The 22916-nt window shown below is 48.4% G+C and overlaps 2 protein-coding genes across 6 annotated transcripts; both read right to left on the bottom strand.

Annotated features, from left to right (window-relative positions):
• Positions 1–295: 295 nt before the first annotated feature.
• VCP (valosin containing protein) lies at positions 296–16174 on the bottom strand. Of its 3 annotated transcripts, XM_070292248.1 has the most exons (18): positions 16084–16098; positions 14516–14796; positions 10667–10778; positions 10309–10481; positions 9081–9223; positions 8383–8513; positions 7538–7669; positions 6186–6288; positions 5402–5535; positions 5188–5323; positions 4672–4784; positions 4096–4260; positions 3883–4005; positions 3423–3635; positions 2919–3227; positions 2496–2651; positions 1108–1262; positions 296–956 (listed from the first exon to the last, which is right to left on the bottom strand). In XM_070292248.1, the coding sequence occupies exons 2-18, from the start codon at positions 14530–14532 to the stop codon at positions 851–853; spliced, it is 2421 nt and encodes an 806-aa protein (XP_070148349.1). In that variant the 5' UTR covers positions 14533–14796; positions 16084–16098; the 3' UTR covers positions 296–850. The 3 variants fall into 3 exon arrangements, with proteins under 3 accessions (XP_070148349.1, XP_069432368.1, XP_069432367.1); XM_069576267.1 differs by lacking the exon at positions 14516–14796 and having other exon boundaries at positions 16084–16174; XM_069576266.1 differs by lacking the exon at positions 16084–16098 and having other exon boundaries at positions 14516–15398.
• Positions 15951–22826, bottom strand: FANCG (FA complementation group G). Of its 3 annotated transcripts, none has more exons than XR_011254333.1 (15): positions 21714–22826; positions 21340–21404; positions 21060–21150; positions 20409–20540; positions 19974–20176; positions 19341–19476; positions 19033–19163; positions 18799–18945; positions 18520–18671; positions 18083–18149; positions 17540–17829; positions 17343–17389; positions 17018–17150; positions 16443–16566; positions 15951–16314 (listed from the first exon to the last, which is right to left on the bottom strand). XR_011254333.1 is itself a non-coding variant. In XM_069576268.1 (15 exons), the coding sequence occupies exons 1-15, from the start codon at positions 21922–21924 to the stop codon at positions 16218–16220; spliced, it is 2049 nt and encodes a 682-aa protein (XP_069432369.1). In that variant the 5' UTR covers positions 21925–22826; the 3' UTR covers positions 15951–16217. The 3 variants fall into 3 exon arrangements, 2 of the variants coding, with proteins under 2 accessions (XP_069432369.1, XP_069432370.1); XM_069576268.1 differs by having other exon boundaries at positions 17018–17173; XM_069576269.1 differs by having other exon boundaries at positions 17553–17829.
• Positions 22827–22916: the final 90 nt, after the last annotated feature.

Raw genomic sequence — 22916 nt, 5'->3', positions numbered from 1 at the left:
GTCAGGAAAAGGGGACTCTACAGGCCTAGTCTCACCATCCCCATCAAATATAGGTAGAGGATGCCACACTCACCACTTCTGAAGTTCCATCAGGCTGCGCCCTGCCCTCCGCTGCAGTCCTATCCAGTGAAACCGCAGACACTGGGCGAGGCAGCAGTACACCAATGTTAATCAGGAGGGGAAGAGGGTGCAACCTCACTTCTAGTATTTCACATTTGGAAGAGTGCCTTGGCAGTGAGGAGCAGCCCAAGGCCCTTCCCAGGAAAGAAGCAGGCACAGGGGCCAGGACTCAGGCTCCATTTTGACCCAACGTTTATTGTCCTTTTACAATATGTCATTTTTGGTTTAGAAACTGCTTGTGATTAGTTTTCCAACATTAACTCAAAAGCATGTAAAATAAAAATCAACCTACTCTCTATATAAACACCCAGCAACTGTAGCCCTTCACCCTCCTGCCCAGGTTGGGCAGGGGAAAGGGAGGGCTTGGGCAGCATTGAGTGAAGTGCAGATGCTTTGCTGTGGGGACTGGTGATAATGCCTTTTTCACACCCACAGAGGTTCCCTGCACTGCTCTAAACTACAGCAGAAATGGTGTAGGCCCCAGGCCCAATTCCTTGTTGGTAATTCACTCTCCGCCTCCCAAATGAAAATCGATTTTATTTTATCACTTTTGTTTTTTTTTTTTTTTGCAACAGTAACCCCCTGTCCAGAGTCTGACTGTAGCTGAACTGTTCAGACTGAGGAATGGAGCAGGCTGTGGGCGCACGCCTGGTCCCTCCTGGGCGAGCGCCCCCACCCTCAGGGAACAAGGTCCAGCCAGGCCAGCTCACTGCTTGCTGGCCACCACCACTTAGCCATACAGGTCATCATCATTATCTTCCGTGTACACACTGCCACCTGTGCCACCGCCACTGCCCTGACTGGGGCCAGCTCCACCCTGGTTTCCTGAAGGGAATCTGTATTAAGAGCAGAGGCAAAAAAGAGGGTTAGGATAGTGCTTGTGTAGGATTTTCACAACTACCCCTTCTAGCATCCTTAGGGCTCCCACCGCCTTGGTTGTACAGTTCCCCAAGACGACTTAAACATAGCCCACTGAAGCCTAGTTACCTGAAGCTGCCAAAGCCCCGACTCTGCTGAAGGGTCTGAGCAAACATTTCATACTTCCGGATGTCATTATCACTGACAGAACGGCGGGCAAAGCGCATGGCTTCCTCAAAGTGATCTCGGCGGATCTCAGGCACTGGATCATCCTCTTCTACTTCCTGTAGGACAGGTAAACACAGACCACCAGGGCTGGTTAAGGCTCTGCCTGAATTCCTTCCCTAGCCTTCCTGACCCCATTTTTGCAGCAGCAGATTGGGCCTCTCCTATCCAACTTGAATATGCTGCCAGGCCAATATTCCTAAAACCGAGTCACTGCTTTGCTTAAAAACCTGCCAATGTATTCGGGAAATGGTAAAACTGGAGGGACAGATTTCACTACCAAGAGCTTATGGTGGGAATAAAAAGCTGATTAAAGTGACATGAGAGGGATTTCCCTGGCAGTCCAGGGGTTGACACTCTGGGCATCCAGTGCAGGGGGGATGGGTTTGATCTCTGATTGGGAAACTAAGATTCCGCATGCTGCAACCAAAGAAAGGGGAAAAGGTGGCCTGAGAGAACTTTTTGGGATGACAGAAATTTGTCCGTCTCAACTGTGGTAGCAGTTACAGCAATTAAAATATATTTGTTAACAAGCACGGAAATAGTATACTAAAAATAGTGAATTTTACAATATATAAATTATACCTCATAAGCCTATATTTTCAAAAAGAAAATGTCAATGGTTCTCAGTGCTTATCACAACTGAATTATACCTTACTCACAGGCCTCACTTCCAGTAACACACAACCTCTTTAATGTATCCAGGTTCTCCCAATTCCTGCAGTTCTATTCCTCAAGCAATCTACTTGGGTGACTTACTTCCTTTACCTAACCTCTATTCTCTTTATAGCCCCGGCTCACATCCTATCTCTTCTACCAAGAAGCCACTCAACTGCTGTGACTTTGGATAGTTTATAAGCTTTTATGAGAGGGAGAGAAACATCACTAATGGTAGAGAAAGCCAATCACTTATTTGCTTATTAAGTCAGTTTCCAACACTGTGCCATGCTACAGTGGGAAACAAGTGAGATAACAAAAATCCCTATCTTTATTGAGCCTATATATACATACATATCAAATTCTGCATTTAATTCAGGGGGTCCATGGAACACCAAGAAAAGGTCCATAGATCCTAGCTTCTCAGCCCTGCTCTATTTGTTTCTATGCTCATTTCTTCTCAGCCTTTGTAATTCCCAATTGACATGGTTATCTGAGTACTCAGCATTTTCTCTTCCATGGCATGCTAAACATCTGATAGATGACCTTTCCAAAACTGTACACTCTAGGGCACTGTGGAGATTGTCCCCTGGCTCCCTAAGACAGGCACATCTGGGTTAAGGATGCAGACTCACCATTGCTGATGGGTTGGTCTGCCGCTCCCGTTCTCGCCTGATTTCACTCTCGATCGATTCACGAATGGCCAACTTGCAAGCACGTTGGCAAATCTCGGTCAAATCAGCTCCAGAGAAGCCATTAGTCATTTTAGCCAGGAACTCTAAATCCACATCCTAAAAGAAGCAAGAGAGCTACCTTAGCTTTTAGCCTCTTTTGATACACTGATCTTTGAGCCACCAAAGCACTCCCAATTCCACTTTGTTCCATCCTCTGCCACCAGTTTTATTCCTTATTCTAGATATCTTAATACCCTCAAATCTTCCATCTTTCCTTTTCAACCATAACCCCAGGAATCCCCAATGGAACCTTGTCCAGGAACCAAGGAGCATTCCACACAGCCTGCAAATTCACGACCCTGCAACCCAAGACCTTGCACCTGCCTTGGCAACTGGGGACTTGCGCAGGTTGGCCTTGAGAATGGCAACACGGGACTTCTCGTCGGGAAGTGGGATATAGATGAGCTGATCAAGGCGGCCAGGTCGCAGGATGGCAGGATCAATGATGTCAGGTCGGTTGGTAGCGCCAATGATAAATACATTTTTCTTTGTGGACATGCCATCCATTTCTGTCAGGATCTGGTTGATGACTCGGTCAGCAGCCCCACCACCATCTCCAATGTTGCCACCACGGGCCTTGGCAATCGAATCCAGCTCATCAAAGAACAGTACACAGGGGGCAGCTTGGCGTGCCTGTGAGAGACAGATGGACTTGAGCATTAGCACAACTGGGTCTCTCAGACCTGAGGAAAAATGGAAAATAAAGTGACCTTCACTGCCCTAACTGAGCTGTCAGAACGGGATGGTCTTAACTCTCCCAAAGAACAACCTCTACCCCTAACTTGTTCCCAAGCAAGTGAACTGATAGCCCAGCCACTTGTAGCTCACCTTGTCGAAGATTTCCCTCACGTTGGCCTCAGACTCCCCAAACCACATGGTGAGCAGCTCAGGACCCTTGATGGAGATGAAGTTGGCCTGGCACTCATTAGCAATGGCTTTGGCCAGCAAGGTTTTCCCACAGCCAGGAGGTCCATAGAACAGTACTCCCTTGGAGGGTGTCATGCCAAACTTGAGGAATTTGTCTGGGTGCTCCACAGGATACTAGGAAGAAAAAGAAAGAGGATTCAGGGCTATCTCCCCCAGTTTGAGAGAAACCCAACCTAACAGAAGCATCCTCCCACACCATCTCATGGTGTAAGGTGACAGGATTCTTGGTGCTTCCAACCTCAGAACAGCAGGTTCCTGAATCATGCTCATAATTTCTGCAATCAATGTGTCAACACCCCAATACCACCAGCTCAATGACAATGTGCTGAAGCAGTGACCCACCCTGGACCAAGCACCCTACCTGGACCAGCTCCTGAAGCTCACGTTTGACATCCTCCAAGCCCCCAATGTCCTCCCAGGTCACCTGAGGCACCTCTACCACAGTTTCCCGCAGTGCTGATGGGTTGCTCTGGCTCAGGGCCCACTAAAAAGGGAAGAAAAATTGGGGATAAGAATTGCCAGGCAAGAGATCAAAGTGCATGTGTGTGCACCTGAAATGGAGAGCGGCCCTTACTCGGAAGTCGTCCATAGTAACTGCCAGGGAGTTCATGACCTCAGCATCAATGGTCTCATCTTCTAGGTCAATGAGGTCCATCTTCTTGCGGATGGCTTGCAGAGCAGCCTCAGAGCACAGGGCTGCTAAGTCAGCTCCCACGTGCCCATGAGTCTCATTAGCTACCTGCAGAGAGAAGATCCACTTACTCTCCTGCCTCTGAGACCTAGCTTAGATGTCTCTATTCTGCCTTAGATAACAGAACCCTGCCCTCTTCCTCTGACTCCTATCTCTGGGTCCTCCATTTCCCTAAACTCATACCAGCAGCCCTTTCATTAGCTGGACTCTAAGTATTCAAGCCTGCACTTGGGGCCTGGAAATAAAGCTGCCCCCAATATTCTGGTTCACCCTAATTCAGTAAACCAAGAAAAATGCCAAACCTAGTTTCCTGGATTCAATCTCAGATCACTTCCCTTTCCCTGCCCAGGAATTAAAATCAATCGCCTCACATCTGAAGCTTCTGTCCCTAGTCAGTTCCCTTCAACTGTCTGGCAACAAGACATCCGAACTTCTGGCCAGCCCTCATCAACATGCCACCTGTTCAAGGTCCACATCATCTGCCAGCTTCATGTTCTTGGTGTGGATCTGAAGAATTTCCAAGCGTCCGGTAGCGTCAGGGATTCCAATATCCACCTCTCTGTCAAAGCGACCTGTGAGATGACGCATAGACAGGGATCATTTCTGGTGCATAGGGAAGAAGGGCCCAGGCCTAAGGCATCCAACCATTCCACTGTGACCAGGAAATGTCTGGTGTTAGCACTGAAAGCCCCATAACTTGGGAAATCCCTCAGTCTCAGGCAAACCAGGATGCGTGGTTACCCTGGACATGACATGGAATAAGGGAAAGAAAGGACTTTACTCTTTGCCTAACTGCAAAGGGCTTCATGAAATCCTCAAAAAAAAAAAAAAAAAAAGAAAGAAAGAAAAGAAAGAAATCCTCAGGATTAGGTGACTTAGATGAAGGACAGATATGGGATCAACAGGATTAAGCCCACTGGAGACATAATCTCCACATGAGCAAAGACAGCAAGAAGAGTTATTTGGGGTCCTTACCAAATCGCCGTAGGGCTGGGTCAATGCTGTTGGGTCTGTTGGTTGCTGCCATAACAATGACATGTGCTCTTTGCTTTAGGCCATCCATGAGGGTCAACAACTGTGATACAATACGTCGCTCTACCTCCCCATGGGTCTGTCAGGACAAAATGTCTGGTCAGAAGTGAAGTCAGGACCTTTTACAACCCTACTATCCCCTTGGTTAAGTTCCTACTTTCTCTCTTTTGGGAGCAATGGCATCCAACTCATCAATGAAAATGATAGCAGGAGCATTCTTCTCAGCCTCTTCAAAGGCTTTACGAAGGTTGCTCTCAGACTCACCGGCCAACTTGCTCATGATCTCAGGACCTGAAAGCAAATAGAATGCATGCAGTGACAAAAATATATCCTTCCTCAATCTCAAAAAGTATTCGGATATCTTGTCTGTCTAGCTCAGAGACAGGTCCTGGGTGAGAATGTGGTAACATCTGCCTACTTTCTCACAGCCCCTACCAACAATTATCCCAGGGTAGCCACCAAGCCAGGATAAAAGGATGTCAAGGGGCTCAATACACTTATCTCAGTTGAGCTGAAAGGTATGAAGATGGTGACAGCAGATGCTGCGGGACCTCTGGCCAGAGCAGAAGCAGCACCGGTTGGACCCCTACCAGTGAAATATCATTCTCAAAGAGATAGTTGATCTCAGCCAGTCTTCCCCCAAACCCTCTCAAATAAGTAAGCATAGACATTTTGAGTTCTCATTCTAACTTACTCCTCTTTAATGTCTTTAGCCTGTTAACGCTCTTTCTCAAGGTGGGATAGATCAAGGGACACCAGAGTAACACACCCTCCCCTTGCTGCTTATCTGTCTGCAATGGACTTTAGAATACAAACACTTAAGTATACATGAGGCTATGTACACAAATGAGCATGTCCATGATTTCTCCTGCTCATGAGACTGGGTCATGCTTAGCTCAAAGTGGAGTCCAGCCAAACACAAAGTGAACCAAGTCTCCTACCATTGATCAAAAAGAAGAAGGCGCCAGTCTCATTTGCCACAGCTCGAGCAATCAAGGTCTTCCCTGTCCCAGGAGGTCCATAGAGCAGGATTCCTCGAGGAGGCTGAGGACCAGTACAGAGGGTTGATTAGGTTCAGATTCTCATCTTCTCCCAACCCCAGGTACCCTAAAATGGCCTAAGAAGGACTCTATTTAAACAGGATGAGAATTAGAGCTCAACTCTGAATGAGCCCTCAAATAGCAGTTGTCAGGAAGACACCTTACTTCAGACCATACTCCCTCCTCTTTGCAGCAGAGATAATAATGGCAGAAAGCTGACAATATTTATGAATACACAGGAGACAGACAGCAGAGAAACCACACTAAGAAACTCTTAGTATGAGTGAGTCTGAAGATCCGGGATCTAGGAAAAGTAAGAGGGCATTAGGCCAAGGGCCTGACTTTAAACAGGACTAGCTCAGCCATTTAAGAGTGTTGGCCAGAGGCTCATTCACTGCTATAATCACAGCCCTCCAGGATTTACTATCATGTTGGAATGCCTTCTCCTACCAACAGCCACAAGTTTTCCTCTTTGAAGCTGTCTTTTCTCTGGCTTCATCCACTGGAAGGATATGGAAAAGTACCCCCCAAAAAGATAAATTTATTTACACAATGTACACTAGGGAAAGGGATAGATGCAAACTTCATCTTCAGGGTGTCCTATGATACAGGAACAACTGGGATGTTACATTTTAGACCAGCAGTTCTCAAATATTCTGGACTCAGGATCCTTCACACTGCAAATTTGCTTTACTGTTATCGGGCAACACTTGGCTTCCCTAGTGGCTCAGAGGATAAAGCGTCTGCCTGCAATGCAGGAGACCTGGGTTCGATCCCTGGGTTGGGAAGATTCCCTGGAAAAGGAAATGGGAACCCACTCCAGTATTCTTGCCTGGATAATCCCATGGACAGAGGAGCCTGGCGGGCTACAGTCCACGGGGTCACAAAGAGTTGGACACGACTGAGCGACTTCACACACACACATTCTAGACAAGCTGGCAAACTATGGTGAGACTTTAAATAATAAATATTTAAAACAGACTATTTATATTTATAGGGCCCATTAGATAAAAACAGTCTTTACATTTTGAAGGTTGTAATTAACGAAAAAAATTCAACAGAGAACTTAACTGACCTACTCTGTTCTAGACCATTAGTAGCTATAACGAATTTAGAGTGTTTTATAAACCTGAATATAGTACTTCCTCTTGAATCCAAGGCAATGATGAAACAGATATGAAAACAGGTCCTAGGATTAGATGGTGAGTAGTTGTTAATCACCACCCTAGGCTAACAGAGCCCAGAATACTCACCTTCACACCAATGGCTTTAAAGAGGGCAGGATGTCTCAGGGGCAACTCCACCATCTCCTTTATCTGAGCTAACTGTTTCCTGCAGCCACCAATGTCATCGTAGCCCACTTCATTCAAGGATTCTTCCTCATCCTGAAGATGGAAGAGAAAAAGAAAAGAAGATAAGAATGCTACTATCAGCAAAAAGAAAAGGAGAAGATAAGAATGCTACTATCAGCAAAAGGTGAATTTCTCTAAAGCTGGTTTACAGAATCTGCTGTATGAGAAGATTCTGCTCTAAGGGGATCATGCCTCAAAAAACAATTCAAAAAACCCCAGGGCAAGAATTTATTTATTTATATGGCCATGCTGTGCAGCTTGCGGGATCTTAGTTCCCCAACAGGGATCAAACCCACACCCTAAGCAGTAAGAGTGCAGAGTCCTAACAACTGAGCTGCCAGGGAATTTCCAATCTTTGCTTTTACTTTATATTTGTTTATTCATTCCATGACAAAGATTTCTAGCATAGCCTTTCCTTATTACATTGTCGTTAGTCTTATTGTGGTGGGCTCCCCTAAGACCTGAAGCTAGAAAGTGTGGGAAACGGGCAGGGATCTAGATGTCATATCAGCATCACTTCTTCAAAAATTATTTCAACCACTAGACTCATTAAGCTCAATCTAGATTTTAAAAATTACTGATATCAGATACTTCTAAAAAATACCTATGTCCAGAAATGAATAGCTATGCTTTCCACCTCTGGGAAGTAGCTTAACCATCAAGCCTGAGGATTCTTTGGAACTACCACACTACTGCCTTGCTGAGCACTCACAAAGTGGGATACTGGGATCAGGAAGAGAACTCACCTCTCGTTTGATAGGCTCCCCTTCACAGTGGATCACTGTGTCTGGCGCAACAATGCAATAAGGACTGGGATCTGTCTCCACTACTTTGAACTCTACAGCACGCATTCCACCCCGGACAAGGAAAATGTCTCCTGTGAGAGCAATCAGCACAAGAGCAGTCAGAGGTATCTATCACCAGACCAAGCTAAGAACTCCCCATCAGAACCTGGGATCTAGAATGCCAAGTTCACTAGATACTGTCCTTTCTCCTTCCCATCCACATCTTATTAAGCATCAGGCAAAAAGAGAAAGCTGAATTGTGAAAAGTCTCTCTGCCCCTTAAAAGACAGTGAATAAAACCTGATGTGCCAGGAAGAAACCCATAAGATTTTTGACTTCTGGGGTATAGATAACCCAAGCTTGCACAACCACCACCAGCAGAACTGCATTAAGTATTAAATACACTGTGGACTGTGATACACCCCAAATTGCCCACCTCTTCCTTCAGAGATACAAGAGAAGATAGCTTACTGTACTGGAGCAAACAGTGGGAATGGGAAAAAGGGAAGTGCAAGGAAGCAGGGAAGGACAAAGTACACATGTACAGAATGTGTATGTATGCACACATGTATGAGAATAGACAAAGATGGACCAAGGTTTACTTTTGGGTATCCCTACAACAATTGCCCTTGAGTTCAGTCCTTAGAATTATTTCTCACCTTTCCGGATGGGTCGATAAGCTTCCAGGAAGTATGGCTTAAGGTAAACCTCAAAGAGATTGCCAGTGATGCCTTCCACCGTGTCATCGATGGGTAGTACATGGATGCGTTTGCCGTACTTCACATCAGGGCATGGCTGGATGCTGAGGATGACAAGCAGACTCCACATTACCAACCACATCGCAGCCCCAAGCTCTGGGTGTCCAAAAGGGCCTGGCACAGAGAGCTGATGGCGAGCGAAAGAGAAAAGGCAGGGATGGCTTTAGGTGAAGAGAGGCAAGAGGGTAGGGTTGGAGTGAGGGCAAAGCAACAGCCAAGCAGAACAGGTCATATGCAGGGTAGAGTGATAGGGGGAGCCTCTAGAAGAAGCTGCTGAGACTGCCCACTCACAATTGGTGAGGCAAAAGAAAGACCCACACATCTGGAATCCCCACGAAGACACAGAAGGGAAGGTCTTCAATGAGACATATCCAAGGATGACCCATTCTGGTTACTACTGGTAACCCAACACTACAAAAGGGGACCTTAGTCTGACAAGTGTCAGGGTCAGAGAAATACATGTGAAAAAATCATCTCAGTCAGGTGGTCAGAGCACCTTGAGAAAGTGACTAAGCACTTCCAGGAAGAAGGCTCCATAAAACCTAGAATCCCCCCCAAAAGAATCTGAAGCCTGAGATGTTCCTGGCCAGGTGACAGGTAGCAGTGGCCTGGGTAGCAGTGGCCAGGGATGACTTCAAGACGGAGAAACCTCTTGCCTAAAGTCTAATCACTCAAACTGGAACTATCCTAGGCCTGGCTCAAACTATGCCTCTCACCTCGATTAGCTTGGATCTTTATACAAACCTGCTAGGAGTCCACCTTCCATGCCCATACTCCCATCTCATTCTAGCCCTGACAAAAGCCATCAATGCAAGGCTATAAGCTTATTTGGCAGATACAGCCCTCAAATGGCATCCTAAACCAAGTTCTATGGTGTGACCCCTGGCAGAAAAAAATAAAGGTACCAAGAAAGTCAAGAAATGCCAACCTGTTCCAAGGATCATGAAGAGGCAGATTTTGAAGTCCCAGAGGCAGACCCAAAACCTAAAGACAACCTAGAAACCTAAGCCTTCCCATGGCCTATAAGCTCCCAATATCTGCAGTTGCCAAGGCCTTTATGGGGGTACTGCCTGTAAAGCAGGCAGTCTCTGGCCTCCCATCCCCGAGGGGCCAAGAACTCCACACACACCTGATAACATCCCCCAGGTGTACGCGAAGGTTATTCCGAACAACTCTATTCATTCGAATCTTCTCATCAGAACATGTGTCATCAGAAAGCACAATGCACACAGCTTCCCGCCTCTTCTTTCCTTTCAGCAACACTGTGTCACCTCGGAACAACTGGAGTTCATCCATCTTGGGCTGAGGAAAGAAGGTTAAGGCCTTTGGGTCATTGGGCCAGGGGATAAGCAGCAGCCCTGGAGGTTGGGATTCCCAGTAAACCCCATTCTATCTGTGGTCACTGCAAGAAAAATGAGAAAAGAAACCTGGGAAAAGCCCTCAGGTTAAATGCAATAAGCAAAGATTGGACTGTGGACCCAACTTACCTGGGACAAGGATACCACACTGTTGTCCTCATTGATGGCTTCATCAACAATTAACCGATTGGGACGGTTTTTCTGTTTAAGAATGGCTGTTGATAAATCATCGCCTTTTGAACTAGAAAGAGAAAAAGAAGTCAGTTCCAAAACAAATTCCAGCAACGTCCCCACCAGTCTCTAAAACTCACACTTAAGAATGAAATAGTGCATTGATGAAGTTATCCCCACATAGAGCTCAAACAAAAAGAAAGTCAGCCAAGATCAAGAATGCTTATCAAGTACATATTACAATTCCTATTTCAGCAACTCTTGGTATTCCGAGTAATGGTATCCCTGCTGTAATGCCCAGGTGATCTTGCCTAGGGTCAGGAAACTAAGAAAACAAAATAAAAGTGGAGGCTGAGCAGTAATTAGACAAATGGAAATAGTCTTAGACAGTATAGAATAGTGATTAAGAGAAGGGGCTCTGCAGTCAGACCTGTTGGGTCTGAATTCCAACCCTGCCACTTAGCTGTGATCTTGGGCAAGTGATTTGACCTCTCTGGAGGCTGATATAAAATGGAGACTACAGTAGCACTCATCTCAGAGGATTACTATCTTAAGATAGTGAGATGCTGAATGCAAAATGGACTGTCTTAAGTGAGATATGATTGTCTGGCATATGGTATCTGAGGTTTAGAATGATTAGCATTGTAGAACATAGCACAAACTCTTTCTTTGCTGATCTTCTTGCAGTAAGATGACCTCCCATGGGGCTTGGAGAGGCCCCAAGCCCCACAGAGTAAGCCTGGAAGCTATGAAGAAGAATCATTAGAAATTGCCCTTCCTACTGGCTAAACCTGCTGAATGCCAGAGCATTCTGTGCACCACAGGAATGCAAAGCATAAAGACCACCATATTTGAAAAAAGTGAACAGAAAACACTATCAGATCTGGAATCTTCACCAGAAAGAAGCTCAAGCTCAAATGGAGTTTCAAGGTTATCTCTGCGAAGATACACAACTCCATGGAGTTGGTTCAAAAAGTTAAAACCAAGAAATGCTAAGACATGGGACAAATCCAAATCCCTCTTGTCTACATCAAGGTTGCCTGAGTCTGAACTCAGTTTAAACTACCTAAATAAACTACCTAAACCACTTCCCAACACCAATTTCTCTGCGGGCTCTCCCTTTAAAGAGAAAGTCTTATCTTGTCTTAGTAAGGCTCAGGAAAACATACGCATTAACCCAAATAAGGAGGCCAGACAATGGAAGACACCAAGGAATAAATAAAAAGAAACATTTCCCATGGATTATTTCTTCACTCAACAAACTAACAAGGGGTGTGTCTGTGCGTGTGTGAGCTTCCTGGCACTAGTGGTACACAATCTGTCTGCCAATGCAGGAGACTTGGGTTTGATCTCTGGGTCAGGAAGATCCCCTGGAGGACATGGCCACATACTCTTCAGTATTCTTGCCTGCAGAATTCCACGGACAGAGGAGTTTGGCAGGCTACGGTCCATAGGGTTGCACAGAGTTGGACATGATTGAAACAATTTAGCATGCACACATATATTATGGTTTTTCCTGGTGGCTCAGATGGTAAAGAACCTACCTGCAATGTGGGAGACCTGGGCTTGATCCCTGGGTTGGTAAGATCCCCTGGAGAAGGGACTGGCTACCCATTCCAGTATTCTCGCCTGGAGAATTCCATAAATACACCAGGCACCATTCTAGGATTTGGGAATTATCAGCCAGCAAAAGACAAAATAGTATTCCTACCGGAAATATCTTCACAATTTGCAAGAAAAAAAGATGTCTGTACTCTAGAATAACAGCTAGGAAGTTAACAGGATTTTTTAACATCTTTTGGTCCTGATACGTTCAAAAGTAATATTACACAAATCCCATTCATCTAAAAATGCTATAAGTTTTCTGCTGACCCTCTCACATAGCCTGGATCTTTATCCATTCCCTTTAAACTAATTTCCAAGAATGGAGTTTCCTTAGCTTAAATTTGCCTCCCCCAACCCAAAAGTCTGCTGGAGAAGGAAATGGCAACCCACTCCAGTATTCTTGCCTGGAGAATTCTATGGACAGAAGAGCCTGGTGGGCTACAGTCCATGGGGTCACAAACAGTCGGACACAACTGAGTGACTAACTTTTTAAGCCAAAAGTGGTGATCACAATGCTGCAGAGGCATACTCTTCCAATGCTTATAAACATCCTGGAAAGCAACCATGATCAATATGAGAGGGCAATTTAAATCCATCAATTCTCCCTCTCTCCCATGCATCAAAATATCCTTCAAGGGCTGCCCATCTTCCTGTCTGCTGTATAGGACTAGGGCTAGAAAAAAATAAAATATCAGGTGCCTCTAGCCATAACTTTGTATTTTAACCCCAAAGCTGCATTCTAGGAAAATCTCCATTCTGCCTACATTCATGACCCTGGCACTGGCAAAGAGTGGGATGCTCTTAAAAGACCTTTAATTCCACATCTATCTACTGAGATCAAAATAACCTCTACATGATGGAATTCAGTTTGATTCCAGGCCAACAGTCCTGGAGAACTGTTTTGGGGGACATCCTCCTGGTCTTCGGCATGATTCAGGCCCTTTTCAGAACCCCAACGGGCCACAGGAGACTTGGACAGAGTTCAGGTAAGAGTCATCAAGATGACATAGAGATCAGAAACTGTCTTATGATGCCAGGTTCCAAGAATTCTGGACTTTTACTTTCAGTCTTGGAAACTAAAGACTAAGAGATTACTTTAATTATTAAGTAGTTCTTTTAAATAGGCACCTGAATAATACTTCATCTCAATTCAGAAACCTGAAAAAAGGAACACGTCTTAAAAAAAACACCTAAACTCTCAAGTCAGTAAAGTGATTTGCATAGAAGGGTTTCCACAGGATGGCAGTGTCTCCCCCTATACTCCTAGAATTTAAAGCTCTTGATTCTAAAATGGGCAGAGGTGGTCAGGTTTTATCTGATGCTTTCCTGAGCAGAGGGCCCAGGATTTCTCAACATAGCTGCTTAGGGAAAGGAATGTGTGAGTTTAAGGGAACTCTAACCTTCACACCACAAAGGCTGAAATCTAGAAAGGCCGATAAAAAACGACCTGAGATTTGAATTTTATCAAGAACTCAAAGAACTGCATTTCACAACATCAAGGAAAACTGACGAAAGCCTTCTCGTATAAATAACAGGCCTCAAGTATTAATATGAAGGCGGCCAGAACCGAACGGCTGGGCCCGCCCTCTACTCAACAGCCTCTCATCACTGAGGTCTTCAACTACTGGCCACGCCGGCCCAGCTCTAAAGGGCTTTCGTGAGCTTCCCTGCGCTCCCAGGCCTTTCCCAGCTCCAGCCTCCGCCTCAGTCTCCGGGCTAAGGCCTTCACGTGGCTCAAAGTCCACGCCCACCGGGCCCAGTTAGGGCGTTGGGCCCGCCGCGGGGCCTGCGCTCTCTTGGGACCAAAGGCCCAAAGCGGGTGGCAGATCAGATCGCAGGTGGGCGCCGCAAGGCCCCGGGGCTCGGCGCCGTCAGTGTGAGCCCGCAGACCTCACTAGGCCGGGACGGCCCTTCCAAAGGAGCCAATCAGGCCGGCCCGGGCCTGCATGACACAGCACGATCTGGCCCAGGCCCCGACCCAGGCCCAACGCAAGCCCTGCCTAGGGGGCGCGCGGGTGCGCAGCTGGGCCCGGTGGGGTCCGCGGCTCCTCATTCGCCCCCTTCCTCTTCTTCCCTCTCCCTCGTTCCCTGTCTTCACTTCCAAGACGCGCCCACAGCCAGGCCCGGCTGGGCCTACCCAGCGCGGTGGGTCCCCCGGTGCGCGCACCCACAGGGGGCGGACGGGCGCGCGCTCACACTCACTCAGCTCCGGAGGCCATGGCGCGCGCTTCACCCAGCCGGCGGCTGTGGCGGACCGCAGGTAACGGCTCTGAGGGGTGGCAGGCGACAGCCTGGGCCGGGACTCGGCTCTCCCGGAGTGGGGGTGGGGGGCAAGTGGCGGCGACAAACCCGCAGGCCTCCCTCTCGTTTCCTCCCAGCGGCACTAGGGCGGTGGACGAGCGGGCGGGCGACGCTGGCGCCTGATCCGCGAGGGGGTAGCGGCAGCGACGACTCAAACGACGGCAGCAGACGCTTCGCTAAGACTGAGCGGAGAAGAGCCGAATCATCGGAAGGAGAGGTGCTCTCACCCCAGCCAATCAGCGTCTGCCCTGGCGACTCCCGCCCGCCTCTCCGTGCCTCTCCCCAGCAACCCGCAGACCGGAGCCAATCAGGAAATTCGTTTGTGGCCTGGCTCCCGCCTCAAGGGCGCAACACGCCTAGTAACGCCACGTCAATTGGCCGCAACGCTACGCTTCCTCGACGGATTGGGATTTCCGACCAATCAACGAAAAGAATAGGGCCAGATTGACTGGCGACAGGAGAGCCTTTATTCCTGGGAGGCAGACTCTCCCACTTGGCTCCAGTTCATTGGCTCCTGAGTTTACCCTACTAGAAAAACCTGGCACAATGGATTGAACCCTAGTCGGGTTGTATTGATAAACTACACACCCGTCTTCTACCAAAACCTGAATATCCACTCTAACCCCTCTCCTTGCTCCTTCAGGCCGCCGGCTCCAGCCACCTTTATTCTGGACTCTTAACACCCCAGCTCTTAATCCACTCTACCCTATCGTCATTACACCCTTTGGTAATCGTAATCCCATAGGCTTTACAGTTTCTCGGAGCTTGGAGATACATGCTTCCTTTCCACTGGCTATTAATATTCATGGTTAAAGGAGGAAGTGGACTCCGGTCCAGAAAGGAGTCAAAAGCAGCTACAGAACATACAGCAGATTCAACAAAGCCCAAGGCAGCAAGAAAATTGTACAGTCTTGGAAGTCCTTAGGCCCAAAATGCCAGGTTGTTGCTGTTAAATCTTTAAGTCATGTCCGACTCTGCAACCCCACAGACTGCAGTGCGCCAGTCTTTCCTGTCTTTCACTATCTCCCAGAGTTTGCTCAAATTCATGTCCAAATCGCCAGGTAACCCTAACTATATTCAGTAGACAGCTTTGGGGGCCCCTTGACTGAATTCACCCTTCACCCCTTATTGACACAGACATATTTGACTCAAATAGTGGAAATTCAAATTTGGGATTAGGGTGGGGGTGGGAAATTCTCTCCTCTAGAATTTTTGCTTTCAGATAACAAGGATTAAAGGCACTGCTTCTTGAATAAGGATTCCCTTAGCCCTTTCTCGAGGCTCATAAGGTAGATGAGCCTTCCCACTCAAGTATATGTAGTAGGCAGACAACAGATAGATATGAAATTTTACTCAACACATGAAAAGGGAAACAGGATAAAAGGTGCTACGAGCAAGTCAATGCCTTGTTGGTGGAAGCAGGGCTTCTCTGGAATCAGAATACCAAATTTTGCAGGACTACCACCAACCTCTCCAATGCCAGACATATACTGGAATGGTCAGCTCCAGCCACATTTCCCAAGGATGGGATGGCAGAAAGTCCTCCCTACAGATGGCCCACTGAGGACCCAGTTCTGGTTCTTTGAAACATGGCAGCTACAGGTCACAAGTCTCCAGATGTCTGAAATTCCTCACGAAGGGTTTCACGGTCAGGGGGGCAGATCCAGCCCAAACAGGTTTCTAAGTACAGGGGAAGGGACCTGAAAGCAAAAAGGGTGAAGTCTAAGGGACGATAGGCAGAAGACTGAATAGCCATTCACTCCCTTGATTCACCACTACCCCCAGTAGGCCTAAGGACTCTAGAAGCCAGCTGTCTCCTTAACCTTACCGTGCAGTATTCTCCTGTGGCAACTCAGTTTGGGCCTCCAGCCTCCGCCAGAGAGCAGTGGCCTCATCCCTCCGATCCAGCCTCCTCAGAGTCTGAAGCAGGTGATAGGAAGCATCTTGATTACCTGTAGCCCCACCCCAGAGCACAGGGCCTTAGAACTTGACACAGACAACATCATTTTATAAAAGGGGAAACTAAGGCCTAGAGCAGGGATGTGTTTTGCTTACATGGAATCAGGGGTACATCACTGCCAATAATGCCTAACCCTGGGTACTCCCTGCCCAGAACAAAGGGCTCAGTTGACCCTGCTCCTGCCCAACATACTCTCAGCACAGGTATGGTCTTTGTGTCTGAAGACATTAGGAAGCCTAGAGAACTCCTGGGAGGCCTTCACACATGCTTGTGTCTTGCATATGTCTGCACAACTGTTATGTATCCCTACATATATACAAGCACAATCCCATTCACCCCTCCGATCAAGGAACATCACTCTTACACTAATCCCCAAGTACCTCCCCATGGCCCTCTCTGTCCTTACACATCTGTGCATAGCTGATGCCTGCATATGTACATACCTGGGCACATCTGCACACTGAGAAGGAAGTCCTGTAGGGCTTTGGTATCCTGGCCAAGGGCCACCCATTCCAGTCCACGACTAATCAGGGCAGCTGTCTGAAGCTGTTGTAGTGCCATATCTGACGTACACCCCTGCTCACAGATGGAAGCAGGCCCTGGGGACCTCTCCAAAAATCAAGACATTTGTTTCCAGCCAGACCATCCCCAAAACCTCAATACCATATCTCTTATGTTTGGAGTCCCTTTCTCTTAAATCTCTTGGTGGGCTAGGACACATGGAAAGGAAACCACCACTACCACAGAGAAAAACTAAGTCTAGCTCACCTTGTTCTTTATCCTTAGGTGTGGCCCGGAAGAGCAGCTCAAGGCACCTGAAGTTGGACAGAGAGCAGGGGTAAAGAAGAGTTAACCTCAGAAACTGGGGTGAGTAGTTTAAGAATAGAGCTCACCAACTCAGGTCCCAATTACAAAATTATCCCTCCACATTTCCCCTAGGGTCCCGGTTGGCTTCCTGGACTCACCGGCTATACTCACTAATTGCCTCCTTTTGGGCCCCCAGTTGCACCCAAGCTTGGCCCTGAAGCAGATGGGTAGCAGAGACCCAGGGTGAGCAGTGTGGTGACTCTTTGGTTCTTCTTCTGGCATCTTCCCACAGCCGAGGCCTCTTGGGAAGCAGAAATGATGTGCGGCTAAGCAGCTCCTCACATACGGTCAAAGCATCCTGGGCTCGGCCTGCCTGGATCAACGCTGCTGCTGCCTCCAAAAACAACTCAGGCACACAGGGCCCTGGGGGGCAAGGTGGTGGGGAGAACTGGGGTGGGAAGAGAATGCAATGCAGTGTCTTGAGGAGACATGAACCACTACCTCCAAGGCTCTAGTACCATGCAGGGACCATCCACTGCTTGCTGCCCTGGATCTCCCTTGCTCTGGGAACCTTCCCAGTCTGGTCTCCCAGAATGAACAAAAAGAAGAGCAGAGGAAAAGTCAGAAAAAAGCACTCCCGCTCTACTCCAAAGGAAACTCCAATTCTCCCACCCCACTACACAGAAACGTGGCATACCCACCTTTGGCTCTGAGCCATCCAGCAACAGGGCGAGCAGGTCCAGGTAATGTTCTGCAGCGTCCACTGCCCTGAAGAGTCATAACCCACGAGCCTCACCTTAGGCCATAGCAGGGCCCTCCAAAAGCTCTTAGCTAAGGGCCCTGGGGTGATGGAAGGGTAAGGTGTGGGACTCTAACATTGGCTCAGTATGGATCTACACTATTTACAGACTGGATCTGGGAGAAGACTTTATAGAATTTTCAAGATACAGGAGGTTAGTGACAGGGTAAAGAGTCCTCAGCTCAGGTCCAGCAGCAAGGCAGGAAGCTGATAGTGGGGACCCGTGTCCCACCCTTGACTTATTTATCCTCTCAATTTGCAAGAACAGAAGCAGAGTCACACCACAGGGGAGGCATCAGAAGTGGGAAGGGGAGCTCAGGTGAGCAAGATGGACCTCACCTTCCTGTCTGTAGGCATCGGCTTGCTAGCAGGTACTTGGCCTGGCTCTGTGTGCCACAGTGAAGGGGTGAGGCTGGGTCAGGTCGTGGGAGTAATAACTCTACTTCAATGAGAAGCTGATGGGCTTCAGGGATACGAGTGATACTCAAAGCCTAACAAAAAGAAGAAACTTATCTATAATCTCCGGGAACTATACATCCTTCTACTTAAACCTTGACTAGTCACACCAGCACAAGCATCTCAGCATTTCCCGCATCTTCACCTGGCATAGTTCCTTACCTCAACCAGCAGCTCCAGACTCTCAATTTCTGCTGCTATGTTCCCCAGTTGCTGATATAGCCTGGAGGCCTCCAGAAGTGGGGGACCCCAGGTTGATCCCTCTTTCAGGGCTGCAACCAAGTAGAGTAGAGCTCTCTGTGGACTGCCCTAGGGGGTTGAAAGGACACAAGCCTCAGCTACGCTCACAAAGTAGAAAGCTGTGGTTTCTCCAACTCACCCTAGGACGGTCTTTACCATCTTACGAAGACAGGTCCCCAGGGCTGTGTATACCTGGACCAACAGAGACCGTGGGCACAGACCTGAGGCCGCTTCATGCAGGCTGCTCAGTGCCTTGGGCAAGCTCCCTGTGATCAGCTCCTGGAGGCCTGTGGGCAAGCAGGGTGTCAGCTTAGAGAGGCCAACAAGGCAAGCGGGTCTGATGGGGAAGAAGAACACAGAGAAGTTCCACCAAGCTGAATGGTACAGGACAGAAAAGACATGAGCCCAGAGGACTTCTTAAGACAGAAGTGGAGAGGAAGGGACAAGTCAGATTGTTAACTGGCCTTGACGATAGGCAAACGCTGTCAGAAGGACATCCCTCAAGCCTCGAGCATTCTGCAGGGTCAGCGGAGCATCTGACTCCTCAGTTGGGGGTCTCCAACTTTTCAGAAGCAGCAGCATATCCTCAGAGGCGCTGCTCTGGGGAAGAAGGATGATGAGAGGTTCCAGGCTTGTAATGACCCCTTCTCTATCTCAGTCTGCCCTGACTGGACTTTAAACTCAAGGATCCTCTTGGTTCTTGTTCCCTCATTTCTAAGAGATTAATAGCTGTGAGGAAAGGATACAGGTAGGAAGAAAAATCTGGGGCAGTGATATTCTTAATGAGTCTTCTCACTCAGGATAAGTCCACGAGGACACAGAGCAGGGACCATGTTTGGGTTACTGATGCAAAGACTGAAGCAGGGAAGTGACTTCAGCAAGGTCACAAGAGCCCTAATTCTACCCAAGATAATCAAGCTCCCAAGAAAATCTCTCCAATGAGGAACAAATCAGAGCAAGGTCACCTAAGAGTCCTGAGAGAACCGGGGTCTTCTGAACACCAACCCAGCAGCCTTTCCAGCACATAATGATGATACTGCAGCCGGGAAAGGTGGAAGGAGGAGAGACCCTTAGATCCAGATCATTATCTGAATTACCTGGCTAACAGTCAGGGTCTGCAGCAGCAAGGTCAGGTCCCCAAAACGGTTTGTGGTCAGCCAGAGGGCAGCCTGCAGGCCCGCAAGGTGGTGAAGGGCAGGGAGCAGCTCCGGCAGAAGGGAGGAAACACGGAGGGCAGCGTCCCACAGCCCCCAGAGCTCATGTTCCAGCCTGGCTTCCAGCTGCCCCTGCGTCTCCAGCACTGTAGAGTATACACACACATAGAGCTGAGGTGCAACTTCATCTCTAGCTTTCCTTCTCTGCAGGAGCCCAAAGGTCACAAAAGTGCTCCTGGTCTGAGGAACACATGGAGGATCAAAGAAGGGCATCTCTGCGGAGGTGACAGATTATGTTGTTCCTCCTATCCCCCCCTGCAAGAACTTAAGCCCAGACTGAGGCTGGCAGGGGCATGAAAGGCAATCTCTGGCCCTCACCTCTCTCTAGGCCCTGCTGGATATCCTGCGCCAGGTCCTCAGTGAAACCCTGCGCCAGGTTTGCCCTCAGGGTGATAAAGTTGCAGATGACAGTCAGTTCCAAAGGGAGAACAGAAACGGTCGCAGGGAGCCCTGGAGCAACAAATGCTGATCTCACTCTCAGGTGAAAGAGATCACCCCACCCCAACCAAAATAGCCTCAATAAAGAACCCACTCTGGTAGATTATAGAATGGCCAGAATGTTTTCCAAACAGGCCATCTTGGAAACTGTTTCCTCAAATGCTTCCGTGTGTGTGTGTGTGTGTGTGTCTGTGTGTGTGTGTGTCTGTGTCTGTGTGTGTGTGTGTCTGTGTGTGTGTGTCTGTGTGTGTGTGTGATGGAACAGCCAGAATGTTTTCCAAATAGACCGTCTTGGAAATCACTTCATCAAACGCTTCTGTGTGCTTATGTATGTATGTGTGTGTGTGTGTGCATAAGGAAGAGAGAGATTCACCTGTACACTGTGAATGGAATTCCATTCCAGTCCTGTCTGTGTCTTAAACAGGACCCCTTCCCCCCTGAGCAATCGCCTCAATTCTAGACATGCCGGAGAGGAACTGGCCTCTGGATGTGGAGGGCAGGAGTGGCCATCCTGGGGAGGGCCCTACTCACCCTGCAGACTGCAGAGAAGTCCCCTGAGCCCTTCCAAGGCATCCTGAGCCAACTGCTGTCGCCTCAGAGGCAGACTTGAGTCCTGAGCAACCTGTCAAATGTGGGATGGGGTAATAGTACTTTCCTTGCAGCTGTGGCAAGGGGTTTCATTCTCCAGCCATTTCTGGTTCTTTAGGGGAGGTCAAGCTCAGCCCCTCCCCACTGGCAAGTCTAAATCCACTGCATACCCTTTTCCTGGTATCTGGGGGCTGCAAAGCAAGGGCCCCAGCAACCGCGTTACCTTGGCCTGTCGAACTAGCTGGTCATTCTTTTCCCTCCACAGGTCCAGGCAGCTGACGTGTGAGGCTGAAGAGCCCAGAGGAGTCTGGTGAGCCATGATAGCCAAGGCTGGGCCCAGACACCTGAAGGGGGCTGCTGAAGGGTAAGCCTGAAGCCCCCACTGAGCAAGGAAGAAAGGGTTCGTGCACTTCTGCCCCCAGCCAAGAATCCTTTGCTATTCTTGGGGTTCCAGTCAGGACGGCCTACCGTTTCCGGGAGAAACGGACTCTCCCCTGCTTGGCGGGGATTCCACCTCCGCCTTTTCTACCCGCGCTTCTGGTTGGCCCAGTTGGCAAAATGCTAGGCGGCGGTTGGTCGTCTTCAAGGGTTACTTACTCCTCGCGGGAAATTGGAAGAAGAAATAAGAAGAGGCCAGACCAGAGAGGGAGGCAGAGACGGGCCAGAGACCGGAGGCGTGTCGGAGTGGGTAGGTCGTAGGGCTCGCCGTCCCGCTGTTCAGCCATCGAGGTTGCCAAAGCCTTGGGAAGTTGACCTCAACACTCGGAAACCGCGGCGAAGTCTCTCCCTCCCAGCTAAAGGCCCACATCGGCCAGGAACTTCCCCCGCCGCGGCAGGCTAGCCCGCCCTATGCATGCTGGGAGTTGTAGTACCAGTGGGAGCCGCCAGGAAAAGTCCAGCCCCAGAAGTCTCTTCAAAAAGAACTGACCAGGACTTCCTGGTGGTCCAGTGGTTGAGATCTCCAATGCAGGGATCACGGTTCGATTCCTAAGCTTGGAGGATCCCACATGCCTCGGGGCAACTAAGCCCAGGAGCCACAACTACTGATTCTGCCAGGTGCAACGAAAGAAGTCACCCAAGGAGAAACTCGCCCACCATAAGGAAGAGTAGTAGCCCCTGCTCCTGGCAACTAGAGAAATTTTAGGTGCAGCACCAAAGACCTAGCACAGCCATAAATTAAATAAATAAGAACTGACTGGAGACGGAGACCTTTGGTAATCAGCACATCCTATCATCATGAAGCACCAACATGCTCACCAGTCTGTTCAACCACATGCAGTCCGACTAGCTGGCAGTGCAGCCCCATGCCTGTGCACCCTGCACTGCTCAAATGTACCTGCCCAATCCTTTCAACAAATGGAGAGAACAGAACTGGAGCTCCATATGCAAAGAAGAAACAAACTGCAACCCTTGTCATCCACAAAGTCAACTCAAAATGGATAAACTGGACTCGATTAAAATTAAAACCTCTTCTGCCACAAAGGCACTGTCAGAGATGTAAGTCAAACCATTATGCTGTACACCTTAAACAGTGATGTCAATTATATCCCAATAAAACGGGGAAAAAATTCAGAGATGATTTCTCAATAGAAAATAAATATAAGAAAATTCAAAGAAAAGTCACAAAGTGGGAGAAATTATTTGCAAATCATATACCTCATCTCTTCAAGTGGTCACATCTCTTCCTGTTCTGGGCACCCTCAAACTTCAAACCCCAGTCCTGACCCTTCTCCTTAGAAACTGCTTCCCATTTTTTTGGTGGACATTTCCATGAGGATTTCATGCCAGCACTTCAACACA

Source organism: Ovis canadensis, chromosome 2, assembly GCF_042477335.2.
Source record: "Ovis canadensis isolate MfBH-ARS-UI-01 breed Bighorn chromosome 2, ARS-UI_OviCan_v2, whole genome shotgun sequence".
Classification (NCBI taxonomy): domain Eukaryota; kingdom Metazoa; phylum Chordata; class Mammalia; order Artiodactyla; family Bovidae; genus Ovis; species Ovis canadensis.
This window is presented reverse-complemented; position numbering and strand designations above follow the sequence as displayed.